The sequence below is a fragment of the Mauremys mutica genome, chromosome 1, assembly GCF_020497125.1.
Source record: "Mauremys mutica isolate MM-2020 ecotype Southern chromosome 1, ASM2049712v1, whole genome shotgun sequence".
Lineage (NCBI taxonomy): Eukaryota > Metazoa > Chordata > Testudines > Geoemydidae > Mauremys > Mauremys mutica.
In genome coordinates this window covers 254,550,182-254,570,416 of record NC_059072.1, presented here as the reverse complement: position 1 = coordinate 254,570,416, position 20,235 = coordinate 254,550,182, and the positions used below count along the sequence as shown (strand labels likewise).

The window sequence follows — 20,235 nt, the reverse complement described above, 5'->3', positions numbered from 1 at the left end:
TGCCAGAGGTTGCCGACCCCTGCCCCATGTAATAACCTTGCGACTCCCTGAGGGGTCCCAACCCCCAGTTTGAGAACCCCAGTGCCTTTGGTTTGAAGCCTGTCACAGAGTCCCCTTGGGATAACAAGCCTGGTACATATCAATTTTAGTTAAATTGACAAACTCATATAAGCTTGCAGTGTCCATCAGGCATAACTGGATACTGCAAGACGGAGGTTCCTAGGGTTGTGTCTGGGACTGGACATATTGGCTAGTGTCATTCGGTTACACAATCCAACGAGCAGTTTACTTGCCAGAGGCTGCAAGTGAACAGCCCAGGAGTGGGGGGGTTCTCACAACAGAGCAGGGTAAGGCTGGCTCCCAGAGTCTAGGATTGGAGTGACCTAGCAGATCACCGGTCTGGATAACACCAGAGGGGAACATCACAGTAACCCTACTGCATTTCACTTCACTTTTGAGAAGGAAAAACTCTGCTCTGTGATGGTGTCCTCCTCAAAGGATTTTTTTTTAAATTCCTCTTGATTATAAAATTCCAAATATTAGCCAAGAAATGAGGGAGAAATATTTCCTTAAATATACCCTGTGAGATCATCAAGAGAAACAATGAATAGTACCGTATCAACAAATAAAGTACAAAATGCTGTTACACTTTGTAGTATTTATCTTTTGCTAAACTTCCAGCATTATGTTACATAGTTATCTCTGCATGTGTAGTCTCTTGTTTTCATTGTTGCCTGTGATGGTTTGAACACCTGCAGAGTTAAATACAAATTAATTTATCATAATATTCATTTTTGTGTATCTCGCTCTTGTAATGCTGCACACGCTCCAATAGAGGTCTCCTAGAGAGGAACCATTTACTTGTATTCTTTTACCGGTGGGAATGGCTTATTGCTTTTTAAAAATGTATTTATTTCTTGCTCTCGGAGTACAAAGCATATGCAGCTTCCATTAAAGTCAGTGGGTGCTATGGATGCTCAGCACCTTAGAAAATCAGGCACTCTGCTTTTTATTTTAAAAGTAGACTTAAAAATACAACAAAGCCTATAATATTTAGAAAGGAGGCAGGGGTGGGAGAAGGAGAGTTGTCATGTTGGCTGGAAATAAAACTGAGAAAATACAGTTTATAACGGTGTTTAGAGCAGAAAGGCTTCGGTAGGAATGGGAGGGGTGTGGGGGTGTGTGTGTGAGTGAAGTATAGTAATTAACTCTAATTAGATAATACTTAATCCTTCTCAGACTGTTCCTGAAGGATTCATGGTTAAAACATTGCTAGTTTCATTCTTTATTTACAAACAATCCTTTTTATTCCAAGCTACACTTGCTGAGTCAGTTTTCTTTAAATCAGTAAGATTGTCACTTTCACATATAATGCAGATAATCCCTAAGTATACCAGTACTACCATCTATACTCTTGGATAATAATTTTATTCTGAGGCAGTCAAAGTCAGCATTTGGAAATATGGAGAAAGTTAAAGGAAAAGAATCAATGAATATTTTCTTGCTGTAAGTGGAGAGTAGAATATATGGCAATATACCTATCTCATAGAGCTGGAAGGGTCCCCAAAAGGTCATCAAGTCCAGCCCCCTGCCTTCACTAGCAGGACCAAGTACTGATTTTGCCCCAGATCCGTAAGTGGCCCCCTCAAGGATTGAATTCACAACCCTGGGTTTAGCAGGCCAATGCTCAAACCACTGAGCTATCCCTCCCCAGTAATCATCATAGGTCACATCCTTGTCCAGTGCATACTAAATGTGAGTGGAGATGTCATCACATGTCCCTTCTTCCCTCTTGTTCACTTGCCCAGAGTTACTTAGCAAAGCTATTTGGGTCTCCAGCAGCTTTGTTCCCTGTATTTTCTTTGGCCCTATATTGACTTAAATCTGCAAAGGTGTTTATTAGACTGATAGGAAAAGTCTGTCTCAGGTTGCTTCGCTGGTGTAATGTGATGGATGTTGACAACAGGGGGCTTTACTACCCCTGAAATGGATCTTTACTTGCTCCCGGTGGATTACTGTCATACCAGTGGAAAAGGTCCACAGTAATTATCTGCAATACACAGCAGTTTATTGAAAAGGAATTACACAAGTGGTAAAGGGTTATCTTAAGCATATAACTCCTGTGTTAGACATTAAGAGCTATACATTCCTCTTTTCCCCATGCTTATTCCCCTCCACGGTTCCTCACATCTCCTTGTCAATTGCTGGAAATGGGCCATTTTCATTACCACTACAATTTTTTCTCTCCTGCTGATAATAGCTCACCTTAACTGATCACTCTCCTTATAGTGTGCATGGTAACACCCATTGTCTCATGTTCTCTGTGTGTGTGAGAGAGATAATATATATATAAAATACACACACAATCTTCCTACTGTATTTTCCACTGCATGCATCCGATGAAGTGGGCTGTAACCCACGAAAGCTTATGCTCAAATAAATTTGTTAGTCTCTAAGGTGCCACAAGTACTCCTGTTCTTTCACAAACATACACGATCAGGACCTGTGCTAGCCTCCCACACTTCCTGCTTGGCAAACAGAGAAGGTGGTTACCAATTTTATAGACTGCTTCTTTCCTCCTGGTCTGTTTTTCTTAGCCCTCTGGTCTTTCTTGGATTCCCTTCGAATCAAGCCTTGATTGCCTTGAGACCCCTCTGTTCACAGTCTACTCGAGCTCACAGAGCAGAATTTTGGCTACTCTGTCAAGCAGTGTTGCTTCTTCAAGCATCAATTAAGGAATCCCAACTACAGTAATTTACTTTGCTTTATTCTTATACTCTTTTTTTTCCCCTCAAAGGAGTCACATGACTTACAAGTATGCCCAGTGGGGGTGTGGCTACTAATTTTTACCTAATTAGTGTTTTAGAAGGGGGATGGTTCCGAATGCAGATCATCTCACATTTACTCAATCAGTCATTCACTCTGGCTCTCTGCGTGGTGTTCTTGCCGTAAGGTCACTACAACCAGGTCGACCTGTGCTCCATGCTGGAACTTTATGCATGTTATATTTACTTTTGCATGGGCCCATATTTGCTGACCAGTAGGTTCAATATCAATCGTACATGCAGATGTTGCCAGTTCTTTATCAACATTTCTTCTGCTGAAAGAGAACCTGCTCCCAGCATCCTCTGCAGCCATTCAGCCATGTTTAAGTCATGTCAAGTTAAGCTCACACCATTCATTCAGTATGGCCACACCAATCTGGCACCATCCCAACAATGGAGGGGAAACTTCCTCTTGCTAGAGCCTTGTTTCTTTCTAGACTTTCTCAATGAAGAGCTCTGTGGAGGTTGAGTACTTGTCTTTTTTCACTAACGGAATTTGGTCCAATAAAAGGTATTAACTCACCTACCTTGTGTCTCAGATCCTGGGATCAACTCTGCTACAACACTGCGAACAAATAACTTGGCAGTTATAAGTCTGAGGAACTAAGAGATGTCTCCCGCAAAGTTAAAAATCCTATATGAAAGAATATAGCTTTATTCCCCAGTTAATGATGATTTATCTTTGATTTCAAGAACAAGTGACTTTGAGGTCAATACACATTATTTCCACCCATCTATTTCTGTAAATGCACAAACCTGTGTGTCTCTCTCCCATCCATAAACACACAGTTAAAGCTCTCACCTTTTGTATAGAGAATTAACTTTTACATCTCTCCCTGCCCCCCCAGTTCTTCCCTTCCAGGAGTAGGGCAGCCTCAAGAGGCCCATACCCTTTGTTAGAAGCCAAAACAAGTTACTTATATAGCATTTCTTCTTCCCTGCCTTGGTCCTCCTCCCACCACCAAAATGCCCTCAGAGTTAATTTGTTTCCTAACACGTACTTTTCAAATCTGTAACAGTCATTTTACCTTTCCATGTTGCAGGAAATATTTAAATATTTTTATATTGTTTTGCTTTTTGCAAATCTTGTATTCCTGGGCCATTTTCTTTTTATCTAAGCTACCTTGTTCGAGAGATTTTTATATAAGCATTGGTCTCTCACATTGAAAGTACCCCTCTACCCGGATATAACACGAATTTGGATACAACGCGGTAAAGCAGTGCTCGGGGGGGCGGGGGGGCTGCACACTCCAGTGGATCAAAGCAAGTTCAGTATAACGTGGTTTCACCTATAATGCGGTAAGATTTTTTGGCTCCCGAGGACAGTGTTATATCAGGGTAGAAGTGTATATAGAAGTATCTTTGGCTTTCATGCACTTGTTTATAAGGTTGTATATTGTTTTCCATTAGGATGTTACAGTTTGTAGTTAAATTGACTTAATCTGTCTCAAGGCCTCTGGTTCAAGACTCAGTGAAGGGCCTTTTCATACAAGGAAACCTGATGTTACTTTTGGATGAGAGCTAGTTTCACTCATCTGATATCCTGGATACGCACCTGTCCTCTTAAGTATAAAGTAGCTTTGTTCTCTTCCAAAAATCAAAGGTGCTGGTAATGTGTGTAACTATCACTGTTTTTAAACTTACCTTGAATAATGCTAAATGTTTTAATTTGTCTCACTTTTGGCAGAAGTCAACATAAGGCATTTTAATGTCTGTCTATTGGCACTGGAGGGTGATCCTATGTAAGGAAACTGGCAGCTGCAATTGTTTCGTAACAGACAGCCAGTCGAATGAGGGGAAAGAAGAAGATATTGAGCCACAAATTGTGGTATCGGACATCATCCAGCTTGTGCGAGAGAAGCAGCAGGTGCCAGCAATGCACGCAGGTGAGAAAATCTACCAAATGTTGCAAATGTTTCTTGCTGGTGCCAAGCTGTTGAAAGCCTTCATAACATACTATCCAAGTGTTGGCTGGTAGGATGGCATAGCTTAAAAAATTGGCCGCGTTCAGCAAGGATTCTTCTTCAAGGGTTAGTATTTATTTAAAAAAAAAAGTTAATTCTGGAAAGTAGACTGGAAAAAATATCTAGTCTGGGGTTCAGCTTGACTGTCCTATGAGCTGCCACTTTGTTCTCCAAGCAGTCAGTCTGAAAGCTCTTCCTCTCAGCAACTGCTCACAGCATTTCCTTGTCGAGGTCCACAGTAAGCAGGAACCAGTCGATTTGGTTAACTGGTTGCAGCTTTGATTTCCCCCCAAAGGGTAATCACAGGGAACATGCTGAGAACATAGGTGCATTGTACCCCAGTGTGTGATGATGGTCAAACTCTGCCCACACTCGAGTAGTAGACACTCATCTTAATCATACCATGAGAAATATCCCAGGCACTTGCCAATATTCCTCCACTTAACATCCAGTGTTAGAATGCAGCCAACAAATGGCTCACCAAAGCACAGCAAATGCCACACGTACCACTGTTCAGGGATATACCCCACTATTGACTGCATAGCAGAAATCCTATCTGGGCAGAGCTGCCCTCTTTCCATCCAACTAATAACATCATCAGTTCTCAGTGATGGACAGAACAGGAGAGAGCCTCTGCCACTCCAACATCACCACCAGGCTGCATGAATGGCTACCTGGTACTGGGCTCCCACGCCACCTCTGGAGCCAGCTTAACAGGTTCAGGTTGGTGTGGTTCACTGTGCCAAGATCAACCACCATGTCCGGGGCATCCAGAACAGCCCCCTGTGGTTCTGTGGAAGATGTTACATGCATGCTGTCTGGTGGTTCTTTGTGTTGGGCTTCCTGGAGGTCTTCCCAAGCTGAACACTGCTGACTCAGAGGCCATTGACTGGTTCAAGACCACTTAGCTGTTTTGTTTTTGTTTGCCTTGCTTGTCTTTTCCGCACGCAATTGAATTATATGCTGCTCAAGGCAAGTGAGAGACTGAAGTGATATTGACTGTTCACCAGGTAGAGTCCCTGCATCCCTCATCCCACTTCAATTACAGTACTCTGTGTCCACTCTGTAGGGAATGTTGTAGCTAATATCAACCTCTAACAGAGTGAGACTAGGAAAAGACTTTCTCTGACAGGTTATTTTATAATTAGTTTCTTGTACCTTGTTCTGAAGCGTGTGATATATTAAGTTAATTTTAACTTTAAAAGCAACATTTTTTCTTAAAGAAGAGCCTACTATTTTACTTAGAAACCTAGCTTATATGTGCTGCTTGGCTGTAAGGCCTAAAGGATTGTAAACAAACGTTAAGTGTGGGGTGATCAGGCTGGGGCAGGAAAAGAGAAGAGGCAATTAAACTTTTTCTCTACCCACTGTTTTTTGTATTTGTTACTTTTACTAGTCTAGAAGTTTTTATAAATTACTATTAATTTAAAATGTTTAAACGTCAATTTCTAGTAATTTTAAGCAAGAATCTTATGCTAGGTTTGCACAGAATACTTTTGCTTTAAATATCTTGTTAATGTCCTAAATTGAAACACTTCATTGGCTTCAGGCCTGGTGGGTCGGTTTTTGGTTTTTAAACGAGGCTTCAGAGATTTCTAATAGTTCCTGATCCTTTGGACACTGTGGATATCCACAATTGCATATACCTATGTCTGGATATCTCTGCTTGGTGTACTTAAGCCAGTAAGGAAAACTATGTACTGTGCATTCAAGACTATAGTAATTTCAGTTGTTAACTTTGGTTCCAGTGCTGCTCTCAGTGACGTTTAATGCAAAATTCCTACAGACTTCAGTGACAGCAGGACTGGGCCCTTCTTCATCAATATTGTCAGTTCAGTACATTGCAGATTCTTCACTGAGGACTATAGCTATCCCAAGTTTGACATGTGTGTTCCAAACTATTAATCACAGTGCAAAAAAAGCACCTTAAAATTCATAGTTGCAACAAAAATTGTTTTCATTCTAAAAAGTCAAAAGATGTAGGAACGTATTTTCTTGAAACTAGATGGCAGGCACAGCCATTAACTTGATTTTTTTTGGAGGGCGGAAGTTATAAGATTATAAAACTAAGAGCTCAGCATGGAAGTTCCTTCTCCATCATAACTAACAATGTTGCTGGCAACACTAATCAGACCAAAAGAAATTGGATCATTTGTGTTTGTGGCCATTTTTAGTGAGTTTTTATTTTAATAAATTAGCCTCATTGATAATAGAGTTCTATGACTGTTGTCAAGGGATTGCTTAAAGATCAGTTCTAGAAAGAATGACAATTGCATAATACTTTACATATTTAAAACTAACCGTTTTTATATAGTGAGTGGGTTGCGTAGGAGGTGGATGATGGATTAGCAGTTTCAATGCTTGTTCAAATGATTTCTTCAAGACAAATTAACCTCATCCCTTTGAGTTCTGCTTTTAAGAAAAGCAGTGTGAGCATAGCCCATTGAAACTGAACACTCTTTGGTTGGGGACTGGGGGAATAGTGCTATAAAATATTGCTGTGGAGAATAAATTACAGAACTTGTGATGCAGTATTCGCTTTTCTGTGGCCATTTTTTGGTTCTCATAACACATCAGGTTTTTAAATCTCTCATGCAGCCTAGTAATCTGTGATAGATCTCATTAGAGAGCATTCTCACTGCCTTTATTTGTTTAACCATCTGAGGTTAGTGTTTTAACCTCCTGCCTCTCTTTCAAAAGTCAACATCCCTATTGTATTAGGTATTATTTATATTGGAATACCTCCCAGGAGACCCAGTCAGGATTGGGGCCCCATTGCGCTAGGCACTGCACAAATGTAGAGCGAGGGACAACTTCCGCCTCAAAGGGTTTAGAGTCTAGATTAAGATGTGACGTGGGGAAACAGTGGAAAGAATAGAGGGCCAGGGTAACAAGGACAGAAGTGCCACAGGATTCTTTGCTGCAAGGACAGAAGTGTGACGTCACACAGACAAGTTGTGTGTACAACTACTTTGAAGTAGCATCTGTAATACTCCCTCTTTCCTCTGTTGCCTGTAGAGCTGGTTCTGGGGAAAAAAATCATGATTATTTGTCCCTGTTCTTTTTTAGAAGAATTTCAAAGCTTTCAACCGATACTAGTCAACCTGCCTCCTTTCCCTTAGGGCACAATGTCTTTTTAAAATGGCACTGTCTCCTCCCACTGCAGCTCAGCTTGAGTCAAGCTCCTGAGTGCTGTGCTTACAGGTGAGTGTCAACTGCCGCCACCTCCTGCAAATTATGTTCCAGTGTATGCTCATGTAGCAATGGTGTCTTTTGAGCAATGGGCTGATCCAGCTCGCTTCTGTGCCCGCAGGCTTTCTGGAGCCTGGTCTTCCTGCAGTTTTTTTTGTCCCAGTCTCCTCCTATGACTTAGTGAGGTTAAGGTGGCTCTAGAACTTGCAGAAAGGTAAATGTGCTACTATGGCATACTGGTGATAACCATCGTGAAAACAGCAAGTAGGAATGCTGTGGCAAGCAGCATCCAAATGAGGGTGCTACAGACAAAGCTTTTACCAAAGTTAGGACCTAAGGACAGCTCTGCTCGGGGGCTTAAAGAATCAAAACAAGCAAAGATCTGGAACAGAAAATAAAGCTTGAGAAATCCCTCTGGTGCAAAAGTATGCAATAAGATATACTTACCAAACAGAAAATATTTTTAAAATGTAAAACTGAATAAATGGGTTTATTTTCTGTTAGTTTTTATGTGGAAAAATTACAAGAGAACTGCAAGCAGCTGAATGTACGTGTGTATCAGCAATTCCTATAGAAGCACAAAAACTTGTTACAAGAGTAATTAAAAACCAATTTAACCATTGTTGTAAAGCTGTAATTCAGACTCTTGAAATGCTCAGCTGTTACATTCATAAACTCTTTGAAGAATGTTTCTTGGCCTCAACTAAAAATGTTAAATTGCATAGCTTTCTGTGTACAGCAACCAATAGTTTTTCAGCCTTAGATTGCTGAGATTGCTTGCTTTGAGATGTTCTAGCAGGTGTAATTTAATAAATCTGAAACAGATTTTCAGCTAACGTTATATTACCAAACCACTGGTATGTACTCATCTTAATAATAGCCTAATGGAAGTACAAGCCCCCCAAAAAAACATATACCAGTTCTACTAAGCATTTATAAATTCTGCTAAATCCACTTATGCATTGCACTCAAATCATTCACCAGCAGCAGCAGCAAAATCAGGATAAATGTGAGACGTGGTAATGTTTGTTGTTGCTTACTAAATAGTGATCTACAACTGTTTTACCTTATATTATCCAGAATTGACTTCCCTCTCAAAAAGGGATGGGAAGTAATGCATTTGGATTAAATCCATTCTACTTTTGAATGTCCTGAATGTAACAAATTTCCCCCACCACTTAAAAAAAATATATATAGAATTGGAATGCTGAGTGTGCAGGAAAGATAAGTTAGCCAGTCTAGCTAATCCTTTATTTGTTCTTGCACTTTACTGGAGAACATCTCTCAAGAAACTTTCGTGGAACAGGTGCTATTCCCCAAGAAGCTTTACCATACTCGATATTTCATTGGCATTAACCTTGGTTTTATTTGGAAGGCTGCAGGGGACAATCTGAAAGTTTTTTTCAAAGGGCTTATTGCAACAAATACAACTGGCATGTTTACAGAGAAAATATTGATTAAAAACAGTAACCAAAATGGATGACCAAGTTCCTCGTATATAGAAAGAAATGTAAAATTTGTATGTATGTCTCAAAACTGTTGACATTTGTGGCTTGGTTTTATATTAGAAATCACTATGTGATATGGCATAGCAGCAAAAGGATTGTTTTTACCCTGATGAGTAGAAAACTAAGAGTACCATTATATCGGCCTTTAATTTGGCCTTTCACACTCGTTTTAAAAATGTTGGCATATCTTTTATATAACAAAACAGGTTTGTGTGTGGAGCTGTGCAGATAAGCGCTTATAAACCTAGGTACTGTAGATGGAAAATATCCCATTTATATTTATATAAATTTTAAGACTAGAGGCGTGTGCAAATATCTGTGGGTGAAAATATCTCTTCTCCCCCACTCCACTCCATCTGTGTGCCAATGATCTGTCCTTCATCTAGGAGTGGTCGAATTTCATTGGTGAGACTGTATGTATGTACATTGAAAAGTTTGCTAATTTGCATTAATGACTAGAAGACCTACTGTGGATAACTGAATCTGGTAAGTGAACAAGTTTGTAGATTTTGGGCAATGGTGATTGACTAATCTGGCCACTGGCATAACACAGGGCAGAGGGCCTAGCAACTGAGCCCGGTGCAGGGTAGGAGCCACCAGGTAAAGCTGGGGAGAGCCAGGTGCAGAGTTGTGAGGCTCAGGGGAGGGGGGGAGCGCTCTGGATATGGATGCATGGAAGTTGGATCTGACCCAGCATGCTGAGGCATCCCCAGCCCTGCCCCCCGCCCCCAGGTAGTGATTTACCTGTTTGCCAGCTGCTCTGGCTGTCTGCAACAATGCGCCTGTGGTGCTGGGGAGAGGGGCATGGCCTTGTTTGCAGTTTCCCTTTGTTTTCCTGTCAGTCTTTTTTTGTTTTTTCTACGGGGAAGCAAAGAAATCTGTAGTGGTCATGAATTCTGTGCGCATGCATTGATGCAGAATTCCCCCAGGAGTAAGCCATTGGATCTTATTACACCTTTCTGTGTTTAGATTATCAAATTTCAGTTTCCTGTGTAGGTGTTTCTAGACCGTAATCCACTCATCCCTGAACCTTCTCTTTGATAATCTAAATGGATAGGCTCCAGGAGCACAGTTTTTGCTATAAGGCATGTTTTCCAATCCTTTAATCGTTCTCGTGGCTCTTCTCTGAATCCTCTTCAGATTATAACTATACTTCTTGGGTATCAGAACTGCACACCATTTCCCACTAGAAGTTGCACCATTGGGGGTGAAAAAGAGGCAAATAGAACTGTAATGGGGAGCACAAACCCCACACAGGCTGGGAAAAGGTAATTGAACTGCTATGGACTCATTAAGCCCTGTCTTGCTACACCTGCAGTAGGTGTCAGGCTTGGAGGGAGGAGTTTAAGGGGGGATCCCAGCTCAGTTGGGGGCTGGCTGGGAGGGAGAGTAGACTTCCACCTCTCACTCTGTAAGAGGAGCCTGGCAGGAGTCAGGAACTAACTACAGACTGCTGCCTGCCAGAGCATCCATGAAGAAAGGTAGGCTTGACATGGGGCTATTGTTTTGAATTTGCTACCAGCAACTTGTCTTGTGTTGCTGACTGAGTGCTGCAGGTGTTGCCCTGCCTGAAGGGGGTGGCACTTGAATAAACAACTTGTCTTTTTGCACCTGACTGGGGATGCAGCAGTGGTTTGTTGCAAACTCAGGACCAACCCTGTGACAATAACATCTCTCTTTCTACTCCATATTTCCCTGTTTATGCATCCAAGGATCACATTAGCTCTTTTGGCCACAGTGTTGCATTCAGAGCTCATTTTCAGCTGATTATCTACCATGGACCTAAAATCTTTTTCAGTGTCACTGCTTCTCAGGATAGTGTCTCCTACCCTGTAAGCATGGCCTAAATTTTTTGGTCCTAAATTTATGACTTTCTGTATGGCAGGCAGTTCTTGACTTTACGACACTCGACCTACGATGCTTCTGAATTGACACCCTGATTTGACTTATGACAATTGGTTTAGACTTTACGATGCTCGGTCCTGCAGTGGAGTGGATTGCCGTTCCAAGTTGCAACGTTTCGACTTAAGACGCAATTTTCAGGAACCAATTGTGTCGGCAGTCCTCGGACTTCCGTGTATTGAAATGCATGGTAAACTGGGCACAAGCAAACAGTGATCTAGATACTCTGGATCACTATCCTATCCTCTTCATTATTTACTAGTGTCCCAATCTTTGTGTCATCTGCAAACTTCTTCTAGTAGTAATTTCCTCCCTCCCCACTAAGTCATTGATAAAATTGCTAAACAGTGGTAGGGGCAAGAACCGACCCGGATGAATCCCACTAGAAACACAGCTGCTCAACAGTGATTCACTGTTAAATTATCTCAATGTAATTATAATTTTGCTAGTTTTAATCCATTTAATGTTAGCCATATTGATTTTGTATCCTTCTCATTTATTAATCAGGATTTCTTGCAGTACCAAGTGAAATGCGTTACAGAAATCTGTTGCATCAAAACTATTACCTTTATCAACCAAACTTAACGTATTAAAGAAGTTACTTTGGCAAGACCTATTTTCCGTAAACACATGCTGATTGACATTACTTATATTATCCTCCTTTAATTCTGTATTAATTGGGTACCATATCAGCTGTGCTTTGTGTGGCATGTGTGCATGCAAGATCCTATATATGATATATACATACACATTCATCATACACACAATGTACAGGTGGAGTTGGTGGCTTTCTAGAATATTATGAAATGTTACATAGAGTGGTGTGATATATTTATAGTAAATATATAAGTCCTAGTAATATGAAATTCATTCTTGTCCTCTGCTAAATCTTTACTGTGAAGCTGGGTGATAACATTGGGTTTTTCTTGAATTTTAGCAGGTTTGCAGACTAGTGAAATGACAACTAGCAGGTCACATCTGAGTATTTTAGCATCCTTTGGGCATATGAGATGCAGTTTTTAACTTATATTACACTCGTATAGCAAATAGTTATAATTTATGTCCTGAATAATTCATAAAAAATTAAGTTTAAAGGAAAGAATATCCTATTTCCTTAATAGGATGCAGGTTTTTTTCTTTACTAAGATATTCTCATGAAGACGGTGAAGAGAAGTGCCAGTTGGCTGACTGTTAGTGGACTAGATTGTCTTTTGATATGTCTATGAAAGCTCTTTTCAAGTTGGATTGGAAGCATTCTTATTTGTCACTATTTATCTTGAGGAAGGTGGCAACACTTTTATTGAAAGGAGATCACATGACACAATGACGAATTCTAAACTCTGCCACTAAGAGTGGTTTTGTACTGATATGTTTGCAGCGAAGTCTGGTAGCAAAGTAGCCACTTTTAAATCTTAAAGACATAATAAAGAATTGAATCTGGAAATTGGTTACTATTTAAAAAGCTGTTTGTTAAAGTAGGACTACAAATGTCGTTTGTGCATCAGACAGTGATGTGTTGTTACCGACAAAACCCTGTCTTCACAAGATTAAAAATACATTACTTTATTGAACTGTGCAATTTGACAAATGATAAACTTTTATCTGGTAAAAGCTTTGTTCTGCCAAATAGATGTATAGTAGAAGCTTATATCTTCAGTTAGAGATATTGTTAGATTACATTAATAATGCATTTTTAAACCATTGGTTGATTGTGGCTGAGATCTAAGAATTATACATCACTTCTGAACGTATTTTTGTCACACGGCTCAACATTATTCACATTTTTTTTCTCTCTCTCTCATATCTACAGAGCTTGTTTTGTTTGTTTGGTCCCTCCTGCATGGGTATCTCCATCACAGAGGTGCTAAGGCCTTTTTAAAAAAAAACAAAAAACAAAAAAAGAACTTACTATACTTGCTTAAGTCTTGCTGAATAAAAATAGCCTCTTAACTAGCCTGTTCCTTTTTTGGTATCAATTTAGGATGAAATTCACCCTGGTGAAGAGGGCCTCTTCACCAAGATCTTCCACAGTTCATACCACTCAGTCCCTCAGTGTGTGTGTTTTTTTTGCAGATGGATCAGCTATGCATGTATCTGGCTTAAATGTAGGTAAAGTGAATTTCACCCTTAGGAAGGTGCACATATCACCTTTTGTAGTGGAGTATGTGTGATGCTAACTCAGCTTCTAATGAACTTCACATTACCTGTTGGTATACTGAAAGTTAAAGGAAGACATATTGTGTTTTTAAAATCTCCATGCCCAGCTATCAGTTTTAAGGCAATTGCACCTGTATACCTCTTCCATGGTCCACCCAGGGTACCCACTTCTAGATTTCTGGCTCCTTAGCTGTCACTCTCTTGGGCAGAGACTCGCATCTCTCTCCCTCCTGACTGGGTTGTTAAGGCTGCTTAATGTTTTGATTCATGATGCTGTGATATTTCTAGCAAGCCTGTCTGTCTAAACAGGCCAGCGTCTGCACTTTGCTTTCTCTCCAGAGGTTATGAATAGGATAATTGCAGGCAGTTAGGAGTTTCCACACAGGTCTTTCTAAGCAAGCACATTTATTCTTAAGGTGAAAACATTACAGGTCTGTCACATCTTAGGTGCATTTAACTTGCATGATTTCAGCTTTATGCGGTCAGCAAAAACAAGAAGAACAAAAAAAGAACAATTTAAATACTGTTTCCGTAGTGCAGGTGATTCCGCCCGCCATTACACTCAATGTAATTTTGACTATACATGATTTTTGCTTTATGTGCTGACTGTGGAACGTAACTCCAGCGTAAGATGAGACAGACCTGTACAGAGAGAACCACTGAAAACAATAAAAGAATCTACATATGTTAAAAAGCTTCCCAAAGGTCACTCCAGCTCCAACCTTGGGGTCTTGTAGGTGTCAGTCCTTCAAATCTACAACTGGGTTTTTCGCATGGTTACAAGTTCATGACTGTCTTCAGATTCAGAACCAGAACCCAGACTGAGCAGATTGGCAGGTTTCTTCATGTAGCTTGGGCCTTTGAACTCTAACCTCCAGGAACAGGTAATTGGCAGACAGTCCCCCTCATCTCAGCACTTAGCTTCAAAAGGCTTTTTTTGTGTATCTGGAGAGGGGAAGTACCTCCACCTAGGTATTCCCCAGGAAATACACTTTATTCTTATTATCCCAAAAGTCCATTCTTGTCTGGCACAATGTCAGTGTAGTCCTTTGAACTCCCTGGCCTAACATTACATGACCCCCTAGAGAGGTTACATACAATCACAGCCCGCAATAATACATAAACTTTGTATTTAACTGTTACATGCCAGGGTGCTATCCAGACCAGTGGGAGGCTGTGTCACCCCTGCCTCGCAGCCTTGGGTGCATTACAATGCCTTGCTGAAATAGCTTGCACCTGGGATGCTCACAAACAGCCTTCTGGCATGCAAGCTACACCCTGTGTGTTTGTGGGTAACTGCAACCTGCCAGCCACATTTGGGTTACACTTTGGATTTTACCAGCCTGGGTTATACTGCAGGGTGATGCCAATGCATTCAGAGTCCCAGGTTTTCCCTCCCAGAAATGTAAGTCCTATGCTGCACAGCCCTCTCCTGGATGGTCCAAATATACTAAGTCCCATTATTCCTGTAAGTGAATAATACACAATAGTTTGTTCCTCCAAGTGGAGGTACCCAAACACTTCAACTTGAACACACTGGATTAGATAAAACAAGTTTATTAATTACAAAGCGAAATTGAGTACAAGTAATGATCCATAAAAGTCAAAAGTGGTTACAAGAAAAATAAAGATGAAAACATTCTCTAGTGCTTCACTTTTAACAAACTATGTTAAATTAAAGCAGTTTCTCAACCCATGCTTCGAGTAGCATTACTAGCCAAACTCTTCAGGTCAAGACCCTTCCCCCAGAGTCCAATGGCTGTTTCCTTTGTCTTCTCAGGTACAGAGAATGAGATGGGCAGGGAGAGAGAAGGGGTTGTCTTGGGGTGTTTACTCCTCTTTAAAAAAACAAACAAACAAAAACCAAACCTATTTTTTAAAAAAAGTCCCTCTTTGCAAAGCATTTCCAGCTGAGAATCAGGAGACAGGCAGTCTGCTGGAAGGAGGAGACTCCATGCTGTTTCTTTGCCAAGATGCAGCTCTCTTTGCCCTGCCCTCCTTCTTTGCCAAAGAATGGCCACTTTGTAGGCAATGGCCCGTTAGCTTTGTTGACACTTAGCTGGTTATCAGCTTGTCTTTTGTCTTTGGGAAACTGGTTGAACCACTCCCCAGACTTACCTGGAAAACATGCTTCAGTCATGATTTCAGCTTGTGTTTATAACATTACATCTGATGTTGCTATATGTATTTTACCCTGATATTACTGATCAAGTTGTGAGTTTTCAAATGGTATTACTCACATGGTGCACTTTGTACAAAGATTATTACAATAGCGTGTAGGGTGTGAATATGGATGTATTCTGTCACATTAATACAATAAAGTTTTTCAAGGATATTGCGGGAAATTTCCGTATCACACTAGGTACCCCTCGGAAGGATCAGGGCTCCATTGTACTTGGCATTATACAAAGAAGAAAGTCCTGAATTACAGAGCTTGTAATAAGTATGTGTTTTTGCACAGACTCTGTGTGCGCATCAGGCATGCTCTCTTCTATATTCATCATAATATGCTGACAGTCCTTTATTATAGGTACTACTGACACTATTATAAAAAGATTCTACAGTCAGTAGTAAAGTGACAGACTTTATAGATTTTTACAAGTCTGTTCCTTTACTGACTATAGAACTTTTCTGTAATGGTGTCAGTAGTGCCTATAGTTTAAGGAGTTTGTCAGCATGTCCATTATGAGCCAATATTTTCAGAAGTTTATCAGCTAATGTTTTTCTGCTGTTTAGTATAAAATAGTTTAAAATTTTGGAACATTCTTAAAACTCTAGATCCTCAGGGTGAGACATGCTTACTGGCTAATTGGAGCTATGTATTTAATCATATGGAAATAGACCCACCATATGGTTAGTCTGTGTATTGTCTCATTGCTTCAAATAATAAAAAAGGTTGAAATCCTGGTTCCACTGAAGTCAGTGGAACATTTTTTTGACAGGACTTCACCCAGGATGTTTAAACTGTGCAGGTTAAATCACACCTTAAAACAATGGTTTTCGAACTTTTTTTTTCTTCTGGTGACCCATTTGAAGAAAATTGATGCCCATGACCCAATGACACTGGGGATGAAGGGTTTGGGGTGTGCGAGGGGATCAGGGCTGTGGAGTGGGGCTGGGAATGAGGGGTTCAGGGTGCGGGAGGAGGCTCTGGGTAGGGGGTTGGGATGCGGGGGAGGCTCTGGGGTGAGGCCAGGGCTGAGGAGTTTGGGGTTTGGGGGTGGGGCAGGGGATTGGGGCATGGGGTTGGGTGCAGGCTTACGGTGGGTGGCTCCCAGTCAGTGGTGCAGTGGGGGTGCTAAGGCAGGCTTCCTGTGCTGCACCCTGTAAGTGGCCAGCAGCAGGTCTGGCTCCTAGGTGGAGGCAAGTGGCTCTTGCCTGCCACAGGGCTCCGCACACTGCCCCGGCCCCAATAAAACTAATAAATAAAAAATGAAGGTTTCTGGTGCATCAGATGCTCTTAAATGTCATCTGTGCAATTTCTTGTCACTTTTTTTCCCTGAGTGGTAGATCAGCACTTATAAGGGTATGTCTTCACTACCCAGGTAGTGGTCGATCCAGTGGGGATCGATTTTTAAATCAATCCCTGAGCGCACTCCCGTCGACTCCTGTACTCCAGCGCCATGAGAGGCGCAAGCAGAATCAATGGGGGAGTGGCAGCAGTCAACTCACCGCGGTGAAGACACCACAGTAAGGCCATGGCTACACTTGCAAATTTGCAGCGCTGCAGCAGGGTGTGAAAACACACCCTCTCCAGCGCTGCAAATTGCGGCGCTGCAAAGCGCCAGTGTGGTCAAAGCCCCAGCTGTACGTTATTCCCCACAGGGAGGTGGAGTACGGACAGCTCTGGGAGAGCTCTCTCCCAGCGCTGGCGCTTTGACTACACTTAGCACTTCAAAGCGCTGCCGCGGCAGCGCTTTGAAGTGCAAGTGTAGCCATAGCCTAAGTTAATTGAAGTACGTTGACTTCAGCTACGTGAATAACATAGCTGAAGTTGTGTAACTTAGATCTATTCTCCTCTCCCACCCCCCCAGTGTAGACCAGGGCTAAAAGAGGCTAATGAAGGGGAAGGTCCCCCACTATATCTACCTTCTCATTTCAAAGGCAATAGTTTAAAATGCTCTGTCATCACTGATTCAGAAAGGGGGTTAAACATTTCTGGTTTGCTTCAAAGTTGGCCTAGGACAGAATTGATTGAAGGTTATCTGATTACTGTTTGAAATGAGTTCGTTGTCTCGAACTACTTCCTCATCACATAAAAACCATCAGGACAATTGGAGTCCTTGTTAGAAGCATCAGTAGAAAGACAAATACTGAATTGTCTCACTCCTACAGGCAAATTGGGAAGGTCACTGCCTTGGGTGTGGCCAGAGACCTCTGAGCTGTGGGAGCTATTAATCCAGCCACTGTCGCATGTGCTAAAATGTTAAGAAATGCCAGTTTATTTTTTAAAAAATCCTGTTTTATGCCAATTTGTTTAGGCATAAAATTCTCCTTTTTAATCAACTTTAGGTATAGCTTTCCTTAAATTTCTTCATGTTAGAGAAGTAGGTGGTTCTTTTGTTATGTACTGTATAAAATATATATTTTTAAATGTGGAAGGAAAAAAGCAAGTCATTTTCTTGTGTAAACTGGTGTAGCTTTCATGGCAGCAAAAGCTACTATAATTAAGATTGCAGTGCAATTTCTGTTATAACCCTTCACTTTAATTCACTTATCAGTTTCTCAGATATTCACCTTGTGTTCTGAAACTTTTGATGCTTGTTCAGAGCTGAAATAGGAATATTTCTGGAAGCTTTACCAAATCCATGTAGCCACTTGGCCAGATTTTCAAAGGCATTTAGGCACCTAAAGGTGCCTAGTGGGATTGATAAAAGTGTCTAAGCAGGTTGTGCCTGACTCCCATTGATTTTCAAATCTGTAAATCTGGCCCACTGTCTACTTTTAGAAGGCAGAGGAACCCATTCTTACTTGTTCTAAATTTTTATTTTTGTGAATGGATAACGTATAGAACTTTAAAACTTTATACCTCAGATGTGACTCGTCTATAATGACAAATAAGTACATGGTAAGTTTAGGATTTTTGATGTAGTTTATTATAATTAAGTGATTAAAAGTGGTTTATTTGTGTAGATTTTGAGTTTTATTATTGCTTAGGAGTTGAAAGTGTGGTTTTTTTGTAATTTTTTTTAAAACTCATTGAAATACACTTATATAAAATTTGTAATACTAAGGTGACAAACTTGGGCCCTAGTCCTGTATCTATTTGTTGGAGTGTTCCTGTGCAGCATTCCACTAAGTGACATGAGTCAAACTCTCACCACCTAAAGGGAGAGAGAACTATATTATATAAAATGCTATTTTTGTTATGAAAATAGGAAAGAGTTGTGTGGAAAAACTATTTTTATAGTTGAAGATTGATAGTTCCTTTTTTTTCATCCTGTTGGACAAACTCCAGACAAAATGCATCATTACTGAGTTTTGTCTCTTAAAAATATATACTATAGGTTTTTTAGAATTACTTGTAGTTTAAAAAATGGTCATATGTCAAATGTACTTTTTGCTAGAGGAAAATGTTTTTTGTTTTAATTGTTAGAGGTTAAAAGTAGGATATTTAATCTGCAGAGTCATTTAGTGAATTGCATTATTTTTTCAGATCAGTTTCAGATTGGTTTGAACCTATTTGATTATTAGAAAAATTGTGATTCTTTGAAATTAGTTTAAATTGTTCATAATTAAATTACTGTTTTCTTAAAATGCAAGCTAAGCTAATCAGTGAACAGGTTATTCTTCAAAACAGATAAGTTTAGCAATTGCACATGGAAATATATTTCTTATGTGGAGGAGATCCTGCTCATATTACATCTGTTCTTTTGTTGATTAAGTTTAATCCTGTCAAAAGTGTATGACCTGTTTTTGAAGAAGCTCAAATGGTAAGAAGTACTTTCATAAATTACTAAATGCATTGGAAGAAAAAATAATCATTGTAACAACCCTCTTTATGTGTGTGACTTTTAGTCAGGAAGCACCTCAAGGTAGAGTTGTTCCTAGCTATTGCCATGGAGATGGTGATTCATTTCTGCTTTCTCTTGGGACCCTGCACTAATAAAAGATTGGTCCATGCTGAACTGCTGCTGGATGATCCCTAACTCCAGCAATCCAGAGAGTATTGTTGGTGATGTAGGGTGGTGAAGGCACTTCTTTGGTGCTGCCAATGAAGTCTGTGGGAGGTGGAGTGCTGGTCCCTAAAAGACTGAGCAGTTGTGCTGGTAGAGGTTTCCCCAGTCATGCCTCAACAACTGATGTATGATTGGGCTGTGTGTGGAGGTGGTTTGGCCACCTTTGACAGATCTCAGTTTTTACATCTGAAGGATCCAGAGGCAGACTGACCCATCTAATATAAGAAAAGCCATACTAGGTGAGACCAATGGCCTGTCCAGCCCACTGTCCTGTCTTCTGACAGTGACCAATGGCAGGTGCTTCGGAGGGAATGAACAAGTAGTAATCAAGTGATCCATCCTGTTGTCCTTCTGGCAGTCAGAGGCTAGGGACACTCAGAGCATGGGGTTGCATCCCTGACCTCGCTAATACCCATTGATGGACTTAACCTCTGTGAATTTATTTCATTCTTCTTTGAACTCCATGATAGTTTTGGCCTTCACAACACCCCCTGCCAGTGAGTTGCAC

At 40.7% G+C, this 20,235-nt stretch overlaps 1 protein-coding gene across 1 annotated transcript in view; it reads left to right on the top strand.

The window, feature by feature from the left end:
• The window catches only part of MCF2L (MCF.2 cell line derived transforming sequence like), a 251,780-nt gene that overhangs the window by 11,624 nt on the left and 219,921 nt on the right, over nucleotides 1-20,235 (top strand). Inside the window, exon 2 of the mRNA XM_045007516.1 lies at nucleotides 4,513-4,711. Coding sequence (XP_044863451.1) covers nucleotides 4,534-4,711 — 178 coding nt within the window. The 5' untranslated portion in view covers nucleotides 4,513-4,533. The remainder of the gene's footprint in view (nucleotides 1-4,512; nucleotides 4,712-20,235) is intronic.